This window comes from Histoplasma capsulatum (genome assembly GCF_000150115.1).
Source record: "Histoplasma capsulatum G186AR genomic scaffold supercont2.3, whole genome shotgun sequence".
Lineage (NCBI taxonomy): Eukaryota > Fungi > Ascomycota > Eurotiomycetes > Onygenales > Ajellomycetaceae > Histoplasma > Histoplasma capsulatum.
Window position 1 is genome coordinate 926676 of NW_025544803.1, and position 21031 is coordinate 947706.

Here is a 21031-nt window from a genome sequence, read left to right on the forward strand (position 1 = left end):
TTATATACTGTGTTGCTGCAATGTGGCAATGTCAATAATATCTATTCAAGGGTTCCTCTACCACTGAAACATCAGTTTTATCCCACTGAAGGTCTGAAAATGACTGCCTCACTCAAGTGACAGTATGAGTTAATTCTAACAGAGTTAGTGCAAAAAACTTGTTCTGTTTCACAGCTTCTGATACTTACTCTCAAGAGCATTCTTTTCTAATTGTTTATCCTTCTCAGAGTGGAACTTGTCAGAGTTTACCACCACTGTGGTGTGTGCAATCACCTTTCTATATATTTCTGCCATCATCTGAGAAGCTGTGATCACAAGCATCATATGCATATTTTCAGAAGCTCTGTCAACAATTGCTTTGGCAAGCTGAAGACAGTTCTTGATGCTAAGTGTTAAAGTGCACATTACATTTATAGCCTCATCTTCATCAACAGCATCATCAACAGCAGCATCATCATCATCATCATCAATATCAGCATCATCATCCTCATTTTGATGATATATAGATATAGAGTCATCATTGAATCCTTCATGAGGTGGAAAAAGATGTGCTATGAAGGAGACAAAAGCAGAAGAAACAGAAGGAGAAGGGGTGGAGGTGGCAGAATTAGCAGTGCCAGCACCAGAGTTGGAAGGAATGGGAGGAGGAGAGGCAGAGGTGGTGGAATTAGCAGCACCAGTGCCAGAATCAGATGGTGCAGAGATGATGGAAGTGATATCAGCCATTGTTTGAAAAAATCAAATTTTGTTTGGAAAGTGTAAGATGGATGTGCGGGTGTTTAATAAAGATGATAGTTTATGATAATGATAGTTTGAGAGATGCAGTCTAGATTTTATATTCTTTCAGAGATCACATCTTTCTTTTTCACAGCTACAGTCATGCTTGCATTTCTGCTGATCATCTTCTGAGCCACACTTATTGAGATGATAACTGTGGCCTATTCTCTTCTTTAAATAGCCATCTAGAGAATCAAGATGGGCACAATTCATTTCACAGAAGATCAAAACCTTTTTTTTTTTTCAAATATTTCACAAGAATGCTGACAACCACTCTGTTCTGCTTTCTCTTGTATTTTCACATTATCATATTGAAGATGAAGTATGCTCTTCTGTGAACTGTGATGTATTCAAGAAAAGTTCTAACAGATCACAGAATTGCTCAAACAATTTCTGTTCAGATAACTGAGTCAGTTACTCATCAAGTGACTGTTAGTGCTGTTGAGGTCAAAGAGGGATATCTCTTTGAACCAGGGTATATCAATGCCAATATTGAGGAGAAGATTGTTTTTGAGTTTCATGCTTTGAATCATATCTTAATTCAATTAAGCTTGGCTCATTCATGCACATCATTACAGCAACTGAACTTCAGCTTCAAGCAGTTCAACTCAACTGATCATAAAGATCTCATACTGTCAGTGACTGTCAATACTCTTGAGCTTCAGTGGTTCTTCTGTCATCAGAACATATCTTCCTCTCACTGCCATGCAGAAATGGTATTTACAGTCAACTCTGAAAAACATATGAATAAATTTCTAGCAAATGTGAGGAGAGAAAATGCAGTTGGCATTTCAGATGCAGCTAAAGAAACACAACAATCAGTGATATTGTGTAGCTTCACATCATCAGCTGACTGATATCTAAATTCAATCAGAGTGTTTCCAATCAGTGTGTTTTCAACAGAGATTCCAACTGAGGTGTTTCCAACTGAAGTGTTTTCAATCAGAGTGTTTCCAACCAGGGTGTTTTCAACTGAGGTGTTTTCAACAACTCTATAGCACTCAACAGAAGCATCTGAGAAATCAGTGTCTTCATCTTCACAGTCATCATCTGAAGCTTTTACATCATCTGAAAACAATGAGTCACAGACAGTCTTTAGATTGACCACACTTATACTTCTTCTGACTAAGCTCCATTTATAATTTGTGGGGAGTGAGCAAATTGAGCTTTCTCAAAGTTTTGTGTTTGAGGGGAGAAATCATGCAGTTACTCTTGGAAGGTTCTTCTTTGCCACTGTTGTTATGCTAGTCAATAATATAATGTATATATTGAACAAGAAGATCATTGCAGCATGAGTTGTTCATGTACTAAATAAAGAACAATGAAACTTAACCAATTCTAGTTAGTGTATATACTCTGTTATGAAGCTCAGTACTGTACTTTAAGTTTGAGTACAAAAGAATCAATCTTGACAAGAATATATAGTGAGGCATCTTTATAGCTTCACTTCTGTTTTCATTGAATAAAGACTTAGACAAGGTTGCTCTGCTTCAGCTCTGAATCAATAATTCACAGTACATCAGCAATTATCAGAAATCTCAAAAGCTCACTATAAATGCAAAAGACAAGATGTGAATCACAAAAAGATAAAGACAGCAGACATCTATTAACTACATATTAGTCAGTACAAACAAATATTGATGAATCAGTTCATATCACTTCTACATACTTCTGCATCATATCTCAATATTCTGTGGACAAACCTCTTGTAACACACCTTCAGCAGCAGATTGAAGATCAAAAAGTCATTATAGAAGCTCAGTCAGCTACAGTGTCAAAATGTATCAAGAAACTAAGTAAAGTCTTAGAGAAGAGACAATAGAATTGGGAAAGTGATCAATTTGAAATAACATCTATCTTATATACATGTATTTACATTTCTTCTCCTTCCCATTCAATCTTCTCTCATATGTATCACATTGGACTTGGAAAGGTGCTCCATAATTAGAAGCACCAAAGACCTCATCTAGACCTTGTTCATCTATATACCATTGAATAGCATTGAGAGATTCATTTAGCAACAACACAGTGCTATTGAATCATAGTGTCATGGTAATTTTCTTCTGAAGATGTTGAACAGTGAATTGAATAGATCTGCAGTAATATTGACATTCCATGCATATATCATTCTCACTTACATAGAGACTCAGATTGATGTCATTCTTGTAAAATTCATGGTGAGCTGGTCAGAGCATCAATAATACTCTGATAATTGGCCGAGCTGATCCATAGCATCTAATAGTCTCAAAGCAGAGAAAGAAGCCATTTTGAAACTCTGAAATTGAGCTCAATTTAAAGAAGAGACTTGAAGCAAGAAGAGCTAAAAGAGTCTCTTTCATCTTGTCTGCTTCTGATGAATTCTTTTGAATAGATTGAGAGATATTCTTCATCACATCAATATCAATAATTGACAGCTGCACATCTGTGGTGAAGGAGTGGTTGAAGCAGAAGTAGTTCTTATGGATTTAATCATCAAACTCACTCTGAAGTTCATTTCAGATCTCCTCACCATCAAATGAAGACATGTAGAAGCAATAAATGCAAGGAAGCCATTCATCTAGAAGAATGTTGTGTGAATTCAAGGTTTTCAGAACCCTTGAGACAGTTTCTGTACTCAGAAAGATTACAATATGTGATTTTGATATCTATAGCCACAGACACTGCACTTCTGACAACTCTAAGTGAATTGAATTATTATGCCACTGTTTCATACTGCTGTTCTGAAAACTATCAATAGAGGGGATATCAATGAATGAAAACAGCCTGTTCAGAGTCAGAAAAAGGAATAAAAATTTGAGACTTGGAATCTATATGAAAGCAGTCAAGATAGCTCTTGCACTGCAAAATGTTAGCAGAGTGAGATGAGTAAGATAAGAACTTCAGAACTCACACTTGCCAGATAAACAGCTCATTATCAACCTCAGTTTGAAGACAATCATACACTGTGAAGTCAGTGGATAGAAAGATGAAAATATAGATGGCAACATATACCACAGTCATCTTGTAAGAGTGTCTCATTATTATAGTTGATAAAAAGAAAGGAAGTCCCATCTGCAACAGAGGTAGATGTCACAGCAACCCTCCAGCCTGCAACCATAATTTGAGAAATGTCAAACATACATAATGTTGCTCTGTAGTGTTGCATAAAGATATACTCCAAGACTCTGCTGTTATATATACCATCTGCTATTCAGATTTTGACCAGACACTGCAGCTTGAACACACAACCCCTCTGCTGACTCTCAAAAAACCTTTTCATCAATTGTTGAAAGTGCTCACTGCACTTTTCAGTGTCATTCTGACATATATCTATATCAAGTGAAATGTCTCCATCTGTGAGATGTTAGCTCTGAATTCATAGAAGAGGTCTGCTCTTCAAGAGAGATTGAAAGTATATGAATCTGAGCTTGTTCCAATGAAATAGTCAATAAGATTTCACAACTGTAGATTGCACAGAAGTCTCTTTTGCATGAAAACTAGTAATTCAGCAGAAATAATTTCTAGCAGATTCTCATCATCAATGCTGAGAAGACAGGCAGCAAAAGTTGATGGCTTGATCCTCATCTTCAATACTGTAGATGCATTGCACAAAGAGCATTTAGTTACAACATACTCACTCTCTGCATCAGCACAGCCTTCACCAAATCTCTCCACACAGTTATTACAAAGAGTATGACCACATGAAAGATGATATTTCACACAGTGAATCACACAGACAAGACAAACAGAGTTGAGTCTCAATAAAGCTAGATGATTTCTCCACTGATTTAGATTGTATCTGTAAATATATGAAGAAGGGACTTTTTTCATACTCATGAATTCAAATAGTCTTTGAAGCTGATTATCAACACTCTGGCACATCAACTTCACAAAGATATAGTTGTCTAACACTCACTCATATATACTATAGCAGACCTTTAAATACAAAGTTCAAAACACAGTCTGAGGTGAGAATTCTAAGTTTGAGTAAGCTAAGATCAAGTACAACAGAGCTCAGAAGATATGCCATGTATTAGAGGAGAATATGCATTCATCAGAATCACTGATGCAGTGTATGACATCAGATCTTCATAAAGCATTTATTTATTGACCCTCTGACTCAGAACAGTTGATAGATGAGATACCAGCAAACCACTGACAGAGTTTAGTCTTCTTGATGAATGTATGAAGTCAAATGGTGTAAATATATTAGCTGCAACATGTCACAGTGTATCTTTATAGAAGGCATTTATGTGTATTGCAGAAAAGAAAACTTGATGAATTTTCCACACTGATCAGGCAAGATTGAGCTTCCTTGCAATATCTGTATGTAGATCTAGATAGTGAGCATCTGGAGATAGCTCATCTGACAGGTGTCATGATATACTAATATCTGTGAATACAGAAAGGAAAAGTGTGTCATTGACAATATTCAAAAGGAAAAATTCCTCATTCAGCAGTGTCTGTGTGATGCTGTTGTTATTCTTCTCAGTAACAATGATGATATGGGGGTGAATAGTGCCTGACAGAGTGAATGCAGATTCAATGATTACTCATTTCATCAGAAGAGATTGAACAGCTTTCAGATCTTCAACATCATCTGCAAAAATATAGATGATATTACAGAAGAGAAAGAGAAGTTGAGCAAGAATGAGATGAAAGAGATCAAACAAAAAGTCAGATCATTGAACTGATAGACTTTTATAGCAATGATATAACTGAGAGCTGCTTGATGTGTGTATCATCACACAGCTTGTTGAATCACAGTCTGTAAAAATTCTGAGATAGATGAATTGAAGAAAGATGTTGTTCACTTGTAAATTTACAACATACTGCTGTCAGAAGCAGCTTCTACAATGATTGATTCAGCAAAGTTGCCACAGCACATCATTCTTTGTCTTTCCATCCATGAGAAATATTAGCTGAGGAAATTGTTTTGAAGGCTGATCCATCTCAGCCATAATATATACCATCCACCATTCAGCCTCAAAAAGAGGTTCAGCCTCTTCATCAATCAATTCCAATCATGATATATGATTGCACTGTGGTATGATGATTTTGATTTGTGATATAAATGCAGCAACTGCAGAGCTTATTTATCATTTGAAGCTACATCTGATTTATCAGCCCCAGCCACAGACCATGGGCCACAGACCACAATAACCATGTTGAGACTAGCCATCATAAAAGCATGACCCTTTCATTGTGTGGGCTTGCCATGATAAAGGCATGACCTCTTGATTGTGCAGCATATAATCCTCAAAATTGAGAGAAGCCTCTTCTAAGCATCAGATTCATGTTCTTCCTATCATCTTTCACTAATCATTTCACTATAACAATGACCTCAGATGTCTATGTCCTCAATCTATCTGTGAAGAAAGATAGATGTTGACTAGAGTCAGCAAAGATTGATTTGACACATCTAAAGTTTGACAGAGAACAAGTGGGGGTTGTAGCTTGATATATCAGTCAGTTCAATGTGAAATGATTGATGAACAAATTTGAGATAGATCAGTGTCATCAGCTGAAGCCTCAGCATTGAATATCTGTCATTATTGATCAAACTGTTTTTGAGCAAATTCTGAGTTACAATTCAATGACAAGTCTTAGTCAGTCCCTTTCAGTTATCATAAATCTTCCAACTGACTGCATGCTTCAAGACTTGCAGAGACAGATGCACAAAGCAGTGGCAGTCAAATGGCTTGACCTCAATGATCAGTAGTGGGTGGTCAAGTTCTATGATATCAATAGCCTGTCTCCTGAGGCCCTCAGAAGCCTTCAGAAGTATCAAGATGCCTCTCAAAAATTGTCTAGTAAAGAGATCTGCTGAAATGTAATGTATCATCAGCAGCAAAGAGATAAAATAAGAGTTGATGAATGATTAGCAAGATGGGCAGAGCATTCAATCTATTACTGGAATTTCAACCAGCTTCAGAACAGAAGCCAGAAGGTTTATCTAATCTATAATGCATTAAGCAAGCTGCATCAATTTTCTGAGCTCTGGCAATTCTGAAATATGAGCAGTCTGAACCTTCTCTTATCAATGAGATGCTCTGAGATGTATGAAAACTTGTCTGAATCTTATGCTGTTATAATACTGATCTCAGATTAGAAGCTCTCAAATGGTCTAAGTTACATCTGAAATGTGTGGAACTGAATCATGAGCAATAAGTCTGACCTTTTGAATGCTGATTCTGTGGACAGTCTCAAGAGCTATTGTCTCTACTTATCAAAGAATAATTGTGAGTATATAAATGAGCTCTTTGAGAATGGAGCAGTGTTTCCTCATATCAACAAATCAGAAGAACAAGAGTTGCTTCATCAGTAATTGATGAAGACTCAAACCATCATCCCTTTCTTCTGAATATTTATCAAGAATGTCAAACAGTTGAATCTGATAGTGAAGTTTTTAAAGAGGTTTCAACCTTCAAAATACAAAGGCACTGTTCAGAAGGAGATGAAGCAATGTTATAAACAATCAGCTCATAATTTCTATATTCAGATATCTAAGATCACACATCACCAAGAATGGAATGTGAAATGCTATAACTTCTGATCAGTATATTGTCAAATGGTTCTCACAGCAATGCAGCACTTCATCAGACTAGTTTCAGAATCTCTGCCACTTAAAATGCATAAGATCCCATCTTCTCAACTTCAGAAAAATCCTCTGATTCTGTGAAATCAATTCAAAAATCTTTCATCATCAGTTGGCTTCATTCTAAGATCAGAACCTTTCATTAGAGACAATGATTGCCCTCTACAGAATGGAAACAGTGATGCTCTAGATACTGATGCCTCTCATCTGTGTCTCACATGCAATGAGCTGAGGAAATGGTCAATCAGTAGCCATTATGGAATGACAGATGACCTCTCATATTATTCAGACAGAAAATATCTCTACCTTGATAACATCTACTCACATTCAGAAGATATGCCTCAGTCACAAATAATATTCTTCACAGTCAAGTGGAATTTCATGCTTGTATACTTCCCACAATGTGAACATCAAGATATCTGCTCTGATGTGAAACAACATCATATCATACTAGTTGATACTGATATGCACAATGCTGGTATGAATGTGGAGCAAAATTATACTGAATCAACTAATATCAATATGTGTGATGAACCAGCAGCAACTCTGTCATCAATCAGCTATATCAGAATACTGGCAGAAGTCACCCCAGCTGAATTGCATACAGATGTTGCTATTACAGAATAAAATCTCAGATAATGCAGAATGAAGATAAATTTATCATCAGAGGCATTCACAGCTTACTACAGAGATATAGTATCACAAATTGAACACAAATATGAGATCATTTTTGACACAGAGATGTCTGAAATCATATATATTCTTGATGTTAACTCTCTTCTGAATCCCCCTTGGCTAAAGAGTGATATCTGATGCACAACCCCTCTTCATAAGAGTCATCTTATCATTATTCCTTCAACAGTCATTTCATCAGATCTTCAGAGAGTGAAATTAATTTTTATAGAAAGTACATCATGTCAAGACTTTCAACAAAAACTTTTATTTCCTGATTATGTCTCAACAAGAATTCAAGAAGCTACAATGTTTCCAGATTTCAAACTGAGAACAAGACAATGAATGCTAATATTATATGAAGAGTTGATACAACTTTGAGCTTTCTTTACTTGTTGACATTATTTGTATAAATTAGCTCAGTCTATCTAAGATCTCAATGATGTTTATCACATCAACTGGGATTTTCATCTCTCAAACTTATTTCAGATGCACTTCTCTCATCAAGTTCCATCTCAGTAAGTCTGATTTTCAACTGTGAAGAATTTGATATTGCAAAAGAGTAACAATTTGACTTCTTTTTTTGATCTATTCTCACTTTTATTTCAGAATCAAAATTCTCTGACAGTCAGTGTTCAGTAAGAGAAAAGTGCTCATTCTTTCTTCTTGATTAATTACATGTATCTGTATTGTGAGATGGATTTTACTCACTACTTCTTTCTTACTTGAAGGCTATATATCTTCAAAATGAGAAACATATTCAAAAAACTTTCCCAGATCATTGTCACTCTTCTTTTCTAGAATGCATATATAAAGATATCACTGTCTTTCAGTATCACACCCATCTCAGTACAATTTGTCCACTCCCTTGAAGAGTGAAATTTTTCCACAGCAAAATCTCTCACAGTCACATTTTATCTTCTTTTTCACAGCATATTCAATGCATCAATGTTCATATCTTCACTTTGAGTCTTGATTTTGATTCATCTTGAATCAGAAAAAGAGAAACAATGTGTAAAGTTTAGTGACTATAAGAGAATGGCCTTCTTTTTGCTATCTTTTATATACATCCAGTGCTAAATTTATATTATATATTCATTCTGTCAAGCACATCCATTCCAAGTCTATTTTCAGATGAGCACATCCATCCTGAGTCTATTTTCAGATGAGTGCATTCATCTCAAGTCTATTTTCAGATGAGTGCATCCATTCTGAATCTGTCTACTATATCTATCAGCTTTAATATGCTCCTCACTTGCTTTTCTGTTGCTTAAAAATTAAAAGCTCACTCTTCATATGAATATTTTAAAAATTTACATCTACATAGCAGCTGGGATGGCTGCAGCCTTGCTACTTCATCAATATATTCTTAGTGATATATCATATCTACTCAATCAAAGAATCACTATTAATCTAACTCCACAACTGTATCTTTTTCACCATCATTGATTTTTCAGCTCTGTCATCTGATTCAGAGCAGTTCTACATGCTCTACATCTAGCTAGCACTTTCACTTGTAATGTTGTGAGTGTCAATACCCTTCATGAAGCTGGTTCAAGGGCTGAATCCCTTGCTCTACTGCATGTAACTCTGCTGTTCTTTGATCAACAATTCAGTCTAGCTGCTGAGCTTTTTGAAGTATCCCTCAAAGCATACCATCTTCTTCATAAAGTCTTTGATATTATGGCTGTTGTACAGTCAACTCTGCATATGATAATCTCTGCTTGAGATAGAGTGTTTGATCTTGATGACCACACACTTCATTATGGTTTTGTGGTAAGTAACTATTGTCAAAATTCATATCCATTACTCACCTTTGACATTCTAGACTGCTGTGACACTCACAGTACTTTTTGTGATTGTACAATCTTGAATTTACTCATTGACATATGATCTTTACATCTCTAATCATATTCTTTTCAGCATTGCTACTTTGATCATAATATGGCTCCATTTAGAACAGCCTATCAATTTTTGCAAGCTTCATGCCATTTGCATGATTCTTGTGGTGGGATTATTCTCTGATACAACAGCTTTACATATAATTCATGTTGTCCTTCACAATATGCTCTCACCACTTGCTATTGCAGATGTAATTAGAAAAGACAGAGTCATGAAGCTCATCTTTTGTCCTCTATAAGCTTGGAAGGTCTGCTCAGAACAGTATATATATCTATATATTCCAGCTGTGAGCTTCTGATCCTTTACACAATCCCATTCATTCAATATTATCTGAAGTAAGAATGAGTCAAATGGCACCTCTGTCTCTGTAATTGCTAAGATGGAAAGTGGATTCACACAAGCACTGACAGAGAGCTTTCATTGACATCTTAGAGTCATTGTGAATGGGCCATACAAGAGTCTTGGGATGGACTTGTGGGAGGAGATGTATTCATATAATACAGTGATATTGTTTGCTACTGAAATTGAAATCACAGATCAGCTTCTATATATTCATGAACTGCTTCAACAATTCAAATCAGAGCAGAAGACAATGACTGAGCAGAGCAGTGATGTTCATAAACATCAAATCTCAATGGTTTGAGAAGTAGAAGAGCAGTGTAAGAATGAAAAATGTTCCATTATTGATGTTATAACTGATGAAAGTTCTAGATTGTCATGAGTGGATTTGTGATTGAATGGACCAGCTGCTTGTGAAAGATGATGAGACTTTGATATATCTTCATCAGATTCATCACACAGAGATGCTAACCTCTCACAGATGCTAAATATCTCTCTATATATTAAAAATAATGCTGATTGCCTTCAGTGAGGAGAGAAATCATTCAGATGAATTCAGAAGCATGTGAAGAAAGCAAATCCACAGACTGTTCTGATAAGAGAGTTACAAGAGTGGTCAATCAAGATACTTGTGACTGGTATACACTCTTCATTGAAATCTTTGTGCAAGAGACTAACAGCATACAGTCTCAGCCAGTGCTGCAGTCCACAATGAGATTTGTGATATGATTATATCTGAAAAAAGACTCCACTTTCAAGAACTTATGTTTCAGCCTTCTGAGGTTTCAGCTGGCTACTGAGTGCCTCAGAAGACATTATTGTAATCTTCTCTCACTCATACAAAAGAAAAAATTGCCTGTTCATGATCTAGAGTGAATTAGAAGTTGCTTTCTTCAATGAACATTGATGGCTTTCAATCTGTGCCAAGCAACATCTATTCCCATCACCCTAGCTTGTAATTGAATGGAAAACTAAATTGATTGAATGGTGATCTGATGGGGCTATATTCACATTTCTAGATAGATTCTAGTACAAAATGACTTTTCCCCACCATTCTTATCTCTCAGACCCACTGAATGTTTCCAGTCATAATGCTGCTAGTATGAAAGAGGAAAGAATTCATTGTTAATTCTTGTGTAGATCCATGCAAGACCTTAAGATCCTCTTGAATTCAAAGATGCTATATGATATGGCCATGTGAAACCCAAGAATTGCTCTAAATTCTTCCCTCTATTTTTGAATCTTGATTTCTCCTCAACATGCCCAAGATTATTGAAGGTATTATCATGGGCCATCTCCAAAGTCATACAATGTGTTTCACTGACATACATCTAGACAAACATGCTGAATGATTTCTGTATTCTTAGAGCCACTCAGAAGTATCTGTGTGATCTATCTACATTATCTATGATATTATCTCAGTCCTCTGCTATTTTTGTGGATTTAACTACAAAAGAAGCATGAGATTCATCTGATGGAAGAGAACATTCAAGAGATGCTTTTGATTCTTTACTCTCTTCACTGAAAATGATGGAAGCAGATGAATCAGAAGAGAATACCAATTCAGATTGATCTGAACACAGCAAACATACACTTAATCATCTTTCCAGAAAATATCAGTTGATGTCTGCCATTATACCACTTATAGCTTTTGTCTACAAATCTCTGAGCAGTAACTTTAGACACAATGTGGAGGCACTGCAGTTAGCTTTGACTGAGGGATGACAAACCCACTCTCAGAAATTTCACAGAATAGCTGCTCTCTGTATGCAGTACTTTTGTCTTGGTACCAAAGTTCTGAGGCTGATAAATGCATTATATCTGACTCACTTCCAGATAAGCATGGGTTCTTTGTGAGCTCTTATACAAATCTAATACTCTATAGAAAGGATTGAGAAAGAGATACAAACCACAAAATACAAACTTGTAAATCTTCTTGAGACAGCTCAGTAGAAGCTGAAGAGTGATAGATACAGCTATAATATATTGAAAAACAACTCTGCTGATGGATTTCTCTTTAATATTGACTTCTTCAAAATTACAGCCTACAATTGCAACTGCTGCTGCCTCTTGTTTCAGATAGTATATTACTGTGATGACTATCTTGCTCTGATGCAACAGTTCTGATATAATAGATTCATTGCTGATATTACTGAGTGCTTCTGATGCTGAGTCATGAACTTGAAAATGTTGCATAAATGTTCAGCTGATGTGTACTGTCCACTTATTCAGATGGTATTTTGGCTTGTGAATCAGTCATACATTATACAGAAATCACACCACAGCTTCTTCTTCAATAGTTAGATAGATTGATTGATGATCATTACTGTCTGAAGAAAATAATGCTCACAAATATATAATTGTGATTTACATCAAAAAACCCATCTTTTCTCTTCTCATATTCTCTTTTATACTCAACAATCTGTTTTCTGCACATCAGACATAAAATTGTAATAGTCTCTGTTTCTGAAAGCCTTGATATGGTGTTGACATGCTCATTCATGCAAAAGATACAAAAAGCATGACCATAGAACAAAATCACTTCAGCTGCAATAAAGTATATAGAATAAAACACCACAGCATTGTCTGAGTTCAGATTGTCTAGTAAAATATTAATATTCAACCCTCTTGTTGAAGAAGTATAGAGGTTATATCAGAGTTCAGTGAAGTCACTTTTTCAGTAGTTTCTGTTTACTGTGGGTTATTTTCTTTTAAGTAATTAGTGCACAGTTAAAGAGCATCTGAGGCTTTTCTTACCTACTTTCTGTGTTTCTTCAAGATATATTGAGTTCTCTGAAGATGACTCTGGCTCACCTTCATAAGAATCATTGAGATTAATTAAATTCTGAATGAATGGAAGCTCATGATACACATTGTTATTAAAACAATTCCTTGAGAAGAATCTATATTCCTCACTAAAAGTGAAGGGAGAAGCTGTATGATAGGTGATTTCTACTCCATAATTGATAGTAACTGAATATACTGGCCCACAGTTCATATGAATGTAGAAAGAGACAGTAGAGCACAAACAGTTGAAGTCAATTGAGTCTGAGAACACTCCACAGAGCATGTTGGAAGAATAAGACATATAGAAGACCATGATGATAAAAGTCTGCTTTGTAAGTCTTCTGCTAAAGTAGTTATATCTTTGATTCAGCACTTCTGAAGAATAAGCTCCTGGCTTTATACTTCTATATTAGTTTATTGATAGCTTTTTGAAGGTGATGCTTATTTTGGAATCCCTTATTTTTGAATCTCACATCAGAAAATGTTCACCAATCTCAGTCCCAGCTGCTCAAACTTAAAACCTTCAACAATGAAACCTTTCCACTTTCAGCCTAGTTACCAAGCAGCCAGCATCAATCACTCACACAGAACACATGCTCTTGCCACATCATATGAGTATCAGTACTCTTTTCACTTTCATTGACCCATTCTCAATGAATGCACCACACAGATATACTCAGAATGCATACACTCAACAGTTGTTGACTTGTACTGCAGGGATTGACTCAATTTACTATTAAATATAATTTATCTTGGAGCAATAAGTTGGCTGATGCCTCAGATTAACCAACTCTTCATTCATTATAAATACTCACACCTCAGAGTCACTCTTCTCTCTTCATATCAATTCATAGCTTCTTCTCTTCACTGCACTTCAAATTTCAATCTTCTTTATCTTGTAATGGCAACTTTCACTGAAGAGGAATTTGAACAACTACTTCATGATTTCAAAGATAATACTCCCAGTGATTTCAGACAAAATTTGTATAGCAATATGAATCTCTTCAAAATTGAGTTGCCACAACCTTCAAACTTTAACACAACTTCTTGTTCTATGAACACTACTCAAACTCTGGAGGTACAGCTGGTGGAGACACAAAATGAGTAAGTAAACTCAAAGATTACTCATTATTTTCCATAATTAACCTTGCTTCAGACTACAATCAGTGAAGAGGTATGCAAAAATGCAAAAATAAGATCTGAAATTCTCACACTCACTTCCAAACAGTGCATTTGAAGATTCAATGAAGACAATGAATAAACTTGTGCAATTACATACAGAGTGAGTTTAACTAGAACAGATTGTATAACAGTGTCTCAATATCTAATTCTGATACAGGCTTCACTCAATAAAGAGATAAGAAAAGCAGATTCTCTATTCAGAGAAATATATTACTTACTTCAATCAAAAGCCTTGTTGAAGAATTGATTTACTATATGGAACAGCTGGGCCCATGGACTGCAGAAGTAACTACAGCTCTTCAGAAACTTGAAGAATCATCACTTTCTGCAACTTAACTTGAAGAATGGAAAATGTTTTTATCTTATCTATATTGTATTTTGTGGGAATATATGTAATGCACTCATCTATTGTTTTCTTATATATCTTTGTTTATTCTTATCTTTCTCATTATGTTCTTGCTACCACTATTTCTATGTATATATATATATGTTCACATGTACTCCACACATCTTCTTTTCTCTTCCTTCTCTTTCTTAGTGATTAGCTACTATTACTATTAATACTATATATATTATTATTTCTACTTCCACACACTATATACTGTCTTCTACTATTCACTCTTCACACTGTCATCACTTCTCACAATATAGCTGTAGATGAAATTGTGAGAAAAAAATTCAATTGAACTGCTGTGTGATTAACTACAGTTAACAACTTAAGACATTCTCAAAGACAAAATCTTTTCCATCACTCCAAGCAGTTGGTCTTGATATGTTCCTCTTTTAATCTCCTCTGAACTGCATATATTTTAGCCAAATCAAGATCAGTTTGATATTTAATAATGTTAGCTAGACATTTGTAATAGATCTCTTTAGAAATTCCTACACATCTTGTTTACAATACTCTGATCAGCTTCCAAAGAATTCAGCAAGTTAGATATATTTGAATTGCTGATGGAGAGATTGTTCAGAAATTAATCAACTGCTTCTTCATTCCACCAACAGAATGAACCAAGCTTGAAGAAACTTCTATATATGCTGATCAACTTGTCACTGATACTGAGAAGTTCTTGAGAGAATTCTCTTTGTTTGAGCAAGTCAGAGATTGCTCTCTGATAAATATCTTGCAATACAAAATATACTGCAACAGCAGTCTCTTCCTCTGTCCATGCATAATCTAGCATCTTTCTCATCAAATACTTCATGAAATGCTGAATAGATCACTCAATGTGTTCAGTCAATAAGCAGTATTGAATTTGAAGAAGTCTTTGATCACTATAATGCTGATAATTGTATTAACTGATATTCATTAGCAGATATCAGTACCACTTACTCTAACAATAATTTCAGAGTCCTCCACAGTGAATTTGATCAATTTATTTACATAATCATGATCTAATCTCAGATCAATGTACCAGTTGACCTCTCCAGAATCTCAATCATGTATGCTTGAACTTAGATATGAATACAATGCTCATATTACAGTCAGCTTGACATTGATTGCAGATGAAGTTTGACTATATCCTCTTTGCTGAAGCAATTCTGACAAAGTCTCATGGCATATCTTTCATGATATAAAATAAAGCAAAATGGCTTCCTCTTCAAGTGATCATAATCTTCATGTTTGAGCCATCACTGTGGTTGTAAACATCTGCCTGATAGAAAGCCCTCTTTCATCTATTTATATTTGATCTCTCTCTAATGCACCGCATTTTCTATATTCTCAATGAAGCCCTCATATCTTCCATCCGCGCTAGCCCACTATTTCATAATATATCAATCTCACAGTATCCATCATATCTTGAAAGTGGTCATCTATTTGTGATTCTTGAATGTTGACTGATTGCTGAAGTTTCATTTCTGATTACTTATACTCTGAAGCACTCAGATCTGAACTCATCAATCATTTAGAGAATTCTTAGCAGCTCCACTGAATAATGAAGCTATATCATTTTTATCTTAGCAAATGCAGCACAGCTCATGATCTATCACAATTGCTGCTGAGATGATATCACAGTGACTTATTTTACAGATTCAAAGTTCAGCACTATTGATGATAAAGAGAACTTTCTCTTTTAATTGAGAGGCTTGAGTGTTGTTGGTTGAGTCAATAAGAAACTGTAAGCAGACTTTACTGAATGAAGGAAATGATTTTCTTTCTAATTCAAATCACAGTATTTATATAAAACTATATAATCAGAAACTGATCCAAGCTTCTCTTTTTGTTTTTGTTTTCTTCAAATAATAAAGACTTTTTTATTTCACTTCAAAAAACATTCTAAAAATGAAAAATGAGCAGTAATCAATGACTCTATTCATACAAACTTCTTGATTAAGTGAGAATGAACTGTGCTGCATCCATGAACAAGTGCTTCAGCTACAAAACAATCTTTATCAGATGATGAAAGCAGTCTGTCAAGACCAATATACCATCAATCAGCTTCAACTGAAGCAAGATCAGCTTCAAACATTGATCACTGAATTTAAGAATACCAACACAAGATACAGACAATTATTGAATCAAGAGTGCACTGTTCATTCACTCACACAGAATGAGTTTCAAATGGAGAAAGCATTTCACACAGAGATGATCCAGGCCAACATGCAATTGCACCATGAGCTTGTACAGACCCATGCTACTCAAGTGGTCACTGAAAGAGCATTTGCCTGAGAGAAAGATCTTCATCAGAAAACTGCCATCAAACTGCATCAAGCACAGAGAAAAATCGATCTAACTGATGAACTGATACACATTATGCTCATTGAAGACAGTCAATTCAAATCACATATCCATCAGCTTACAGATGTTGCTCTGATTCTTGAATCTCAGATGAAGAAGAAGTATAAAATAGTTTTGAAGAAGAAGAACAAGCACATTGTGACACTGAAGCAAACACTGCTGCACTTGAGAAGAGAAAGAACATCACAGTCACACTGAACTCAATCACACCAAACCCAAAGTGCATCTTCATATTAAATTGTCTATTGTGGTTGTTGATTATTGAAATTTTTAATGTAACAATTGTTTTATTGCTATATATGCATCATCAAATGCATGGCCCTTCATTTAATTCACTAATATTTGACCCACTCCAGTGGAATCTCAATGTCCTTTGACACTGACTCACATACAGCATGGATATAACATCTGAGACAGAATGAACCCAAGAAATGCTGGAGAAATTCATACTACACTGACAGTTAGCTACATTCATAAAAAATCAAATGAAGTCTCTTGATATCTTAAGCAGATCCTTGACTGTTTTCTTTTTAGTCAGAAATTGAAATTTGCAAAGATCAGTTCCCCAGTTGTCATAGATGAGAGTGTTTTCATACTGTGAAGCAGTCTCAGACTCCAAGCATTCAACAATTATATGGCCCAATGATTGGAGATCAGACTGTGCTGTCCCAGAATTTGTCTCTCTAAGCATGCTTGCAGCAATATTTACTACAGCTTCATCAGCTCCACTATTTTCAATAATGAAGAAAACATATCAATTTTAAGTGCTGAGGGCTTTGTAGATAGCAGTACAGATTCAGAGCTGAGATCTCCATGAACCAGCTCTAAGTGACTATAAATATAATCCAACCCTTCAAGAATCTCCTTGCAAAAAGCAGCAACTTCAAATTGGCTGAGAGGCTCAATTGATGTTCAAAATATCTGCATCAGAGAGACATTCATAACCTCATAAAAGACATTGATAATATGATCATGATACATTGCCTCATGCAGCATCACAACATTCTTGTGAGATACAAGTTGCAGTTTTGACAGCCAACTCTTATTCTTGACCTTTATCTTCTTGAAAATTCTCTCATCAAATGAGGTGCTCTTCTTGTAAACAAGAATGCTCTGTTCTGCTTGAGATAATTTGAAAGATCATCAAAATTAATTTCATGGGTTTTCTTCAGCTGTAAGGCTTCACTGTGAGCTTATCAGAATCATGCAACAAAGTTTCTGTGGCCTTTGCAAATATTTCAAAAGCTTCATGCTCAATAGCAGATGTTTTGATGCAGAAGACTGAGAGGCTAGATTGCTGCACAGAAACAGCATGCCACAACAGCAAGCTTTAATATCAGTGTTATTTTCATTCATTTCCAGCAGTGCAATCTCAGTAAATCTCAATGAGTCATACTCTCACAATATAGCTGATCATCAGTTGAATGAATAAATAATGAGTGAATGCCCACTGATCATTGAGCCATCAATTCATGAACAAAATTTGTAGCCCTCAAGAGCCACAAATTACAAAAGCCACAAACTATAAACTCATTACTTGAAATATAAATATACTTGCTAAATCCTCTCACAATTCTGAATTTTATGAAGCAACTCATGTTTCTTTCAATCATTCTATTTCATCAATTGATTTAAATTTGCTACAGTCATGAATATCTATCAAACTCACATCAATGAAAGTTCTCTTGTGAAGAGTGCTGATATTATTGATTCTGCTTCAACTTCTCCCATACTGATAGAATCAGATGCTAAGCAGTCAGATATAAAGAAGTTACTCATCACATTCTCTGAATCAGCAATAAAGAAACCACTCTCTATAAGCAAGCTGACTGCTGAGAAAGCTTCATTATTTGAAATCTCTCAGTCAGATCTGAAGAAGTCACTTTTTGCCTTGTCCACATCAGCAACAAAGAAACCACATTCTGAGAGTGTCAAGATGACCACTGAGAAAGCTTCACTATTTGAAATCTCTCAGTCAGATCTGAAGAAGTCATCCTTTGCCTTTTCCACATCAGCAACAAAGAAACCACATTCTGAGAGTGTCAAGATGACCACTGAGAAAGCTTCACTATTTGAAATCTCTCAGTCAGATCTGAAGAAGTCACTCTTTGCTTTTTCCACATCAGCAACAAAGAAACCACCCTCTATAAGCAAGCCAGCTGCTGAGAAAGCTCCATTATTTGAAATCTCTCAGTCAGATCTGAAGAAGTCACCCTTTGTCTTGTTCACATCAACAATAAAGAAACCACATTCTGAGAGTATCAAGATAACCACTGAGAAAGCTTCACTATTTGAAATCTCTCAGTCAGATCTGAAGAAGTCACCCTTTGCCTTTTTCACATCAGCAACAAAGAAACCATGTTCTGAGAGTGTCAAATCAGTGGCTGCTTCACTATTTGAAAGCTCTCAGTCAGATCTGAAAAAGTCATCTTTTAACTCAGCTGACAAAAGAAAAAAGTCTTCTCTGTTTTAATACTTCTTCCAACAAAGAAGTAAACATTGTTTGATACTTTAAAACAGATAGATGGAATTCAATCAGAACTTTGACAATGAGTTAGCTGACTTTAAAGTTAGATGAACAATTTCAGTAGTAATTCTAAGTAAAAAAAGTGAATCAGAGTTGAATGAGAAACTATGAAAGGGTGGAAGAGATGAAAAATGAAACAATCTTAGTACTAGCTCCTTGCCTAGATGATAAGAACTATTTCCCCTCTGTATTAGAGCAGCCTTGTGTGCATGAAAAATCTGTTCTATTACACCTAAAACCTCCCCTCATCATATTAACATTAATCAAAGTCTTACAATCTCTTTCTCTTCTATTTCAACTCAGAAAATAAATGAGTAATCTTTTTCATATGATTTCTATACCTTCTTCACAAACTGATGCTATAGTCTTTGCAGCTCTACTCTGAAAAGGCAATTTTTGTATACTTTGAATCATGCTGTGTTCACTGCTTCTTGACAGCAAAGCTTAGCATGCTGACAGATGTTGTAGATTTCTTCAATCAGTTATAGATCACAGATTATGACTCAACAGTTATCAAAGTTCAGTATAATGCTTTCAGATTATTGATTTTCCACATGCAAGCACTGTGACAGAGTCATCTCAAGAATTGTCATTATCAGTGATCTTTCACTTAAAAAATATCATTCTTCATGAGTATTGTTTCTGTGGTCTTTCCACTCAGCATTGTGTCATTCTGTGATGAATGTTGGCTCTCTATAAATTTTTAATTTTGTAGCCTTTTTCACTGAGATTCTGGCCCTCCTCAAGGGATTTTACTATGGTGGCTAATAGTTCAAAAATGTGGCATTCTCTAAGGGTTTTACTTCCTCAGAGATGTTGACATCATATGAAATTTTATTTTTGTTGCCTTTTCAGAATTCTGACACTTCTCAAGGAGCTTACCTCAAGAGGCTCACTTCTCTAAGAATTTCAACATGAAACTTTCTCAGAGATGCTGACACCACATGGAATTCTATCTTTATTGCCTTTTCACTCAGAATTCTGGCACTCCTCAAGGAGCTTACTTCCCCAAGAGGCTCACTTCCCCAAGGATTCCAACTCCATATGAAACTCACTTTCTCAAGAGGCTCACTTTCTCAGAGATGCTGACACCACATGGAATTCTATCTTTGTTATCTATTCACTCAAAATTCTGACACTCTCTAAGAGGCTCACTTTTATAGAGATGCTGACACTGTATAGAATTTCAGTTTTTGTTGTCTTTCACTCAGAATTCCAGCACTTCTCAAGGAGTTTACTTTCTCAGAGATGCTGACATCATATGGGGTTTCATCTGTCTTTTCATGCAAGATTGTGATACTCTCTGAGAGTTTGCCTTCATCCTGCATCAAACTCAACTCCCATAGAGGATGTATAAATCATGAGCCACCACTTCACTGACTCTCAGAGATGAATCATATCAAGATATTCCCAGCAGATGAGCGACATGGCAATAGATTGACTCTAATCAATGCAAGAGAAGACATATGAATAAATGACTGTGTATTATAATATCAAATAAAAGATATGAGTGGTTTGAGATTCCATC

The 21031-nt window shown here is 35.5% G+C and overlaps 1 protein-coding gene across 1 annotated transcript; it reads right to left on the reverse strand.

Annotated features, from left to right (window-relative positions):
• HCBG_02476 (uncharacterized protein) lies at nt 1–726 on the reverse strand (the record flags this gene model as incomplete). The annotated part of the gene is made up of 2 exons (XM_045429525.1): nt 1–41; nt 189–726. The coding sequence occupies 2 exons, from the start codon at nt 724–726 to the stop codon at nt 1–3; spliced, it is 579 nt and encodes a 192-aa protein (XP_045289420.1).
• Between the last annotated feature and the right edge of the window lie 20305 nt (nt 727–21031).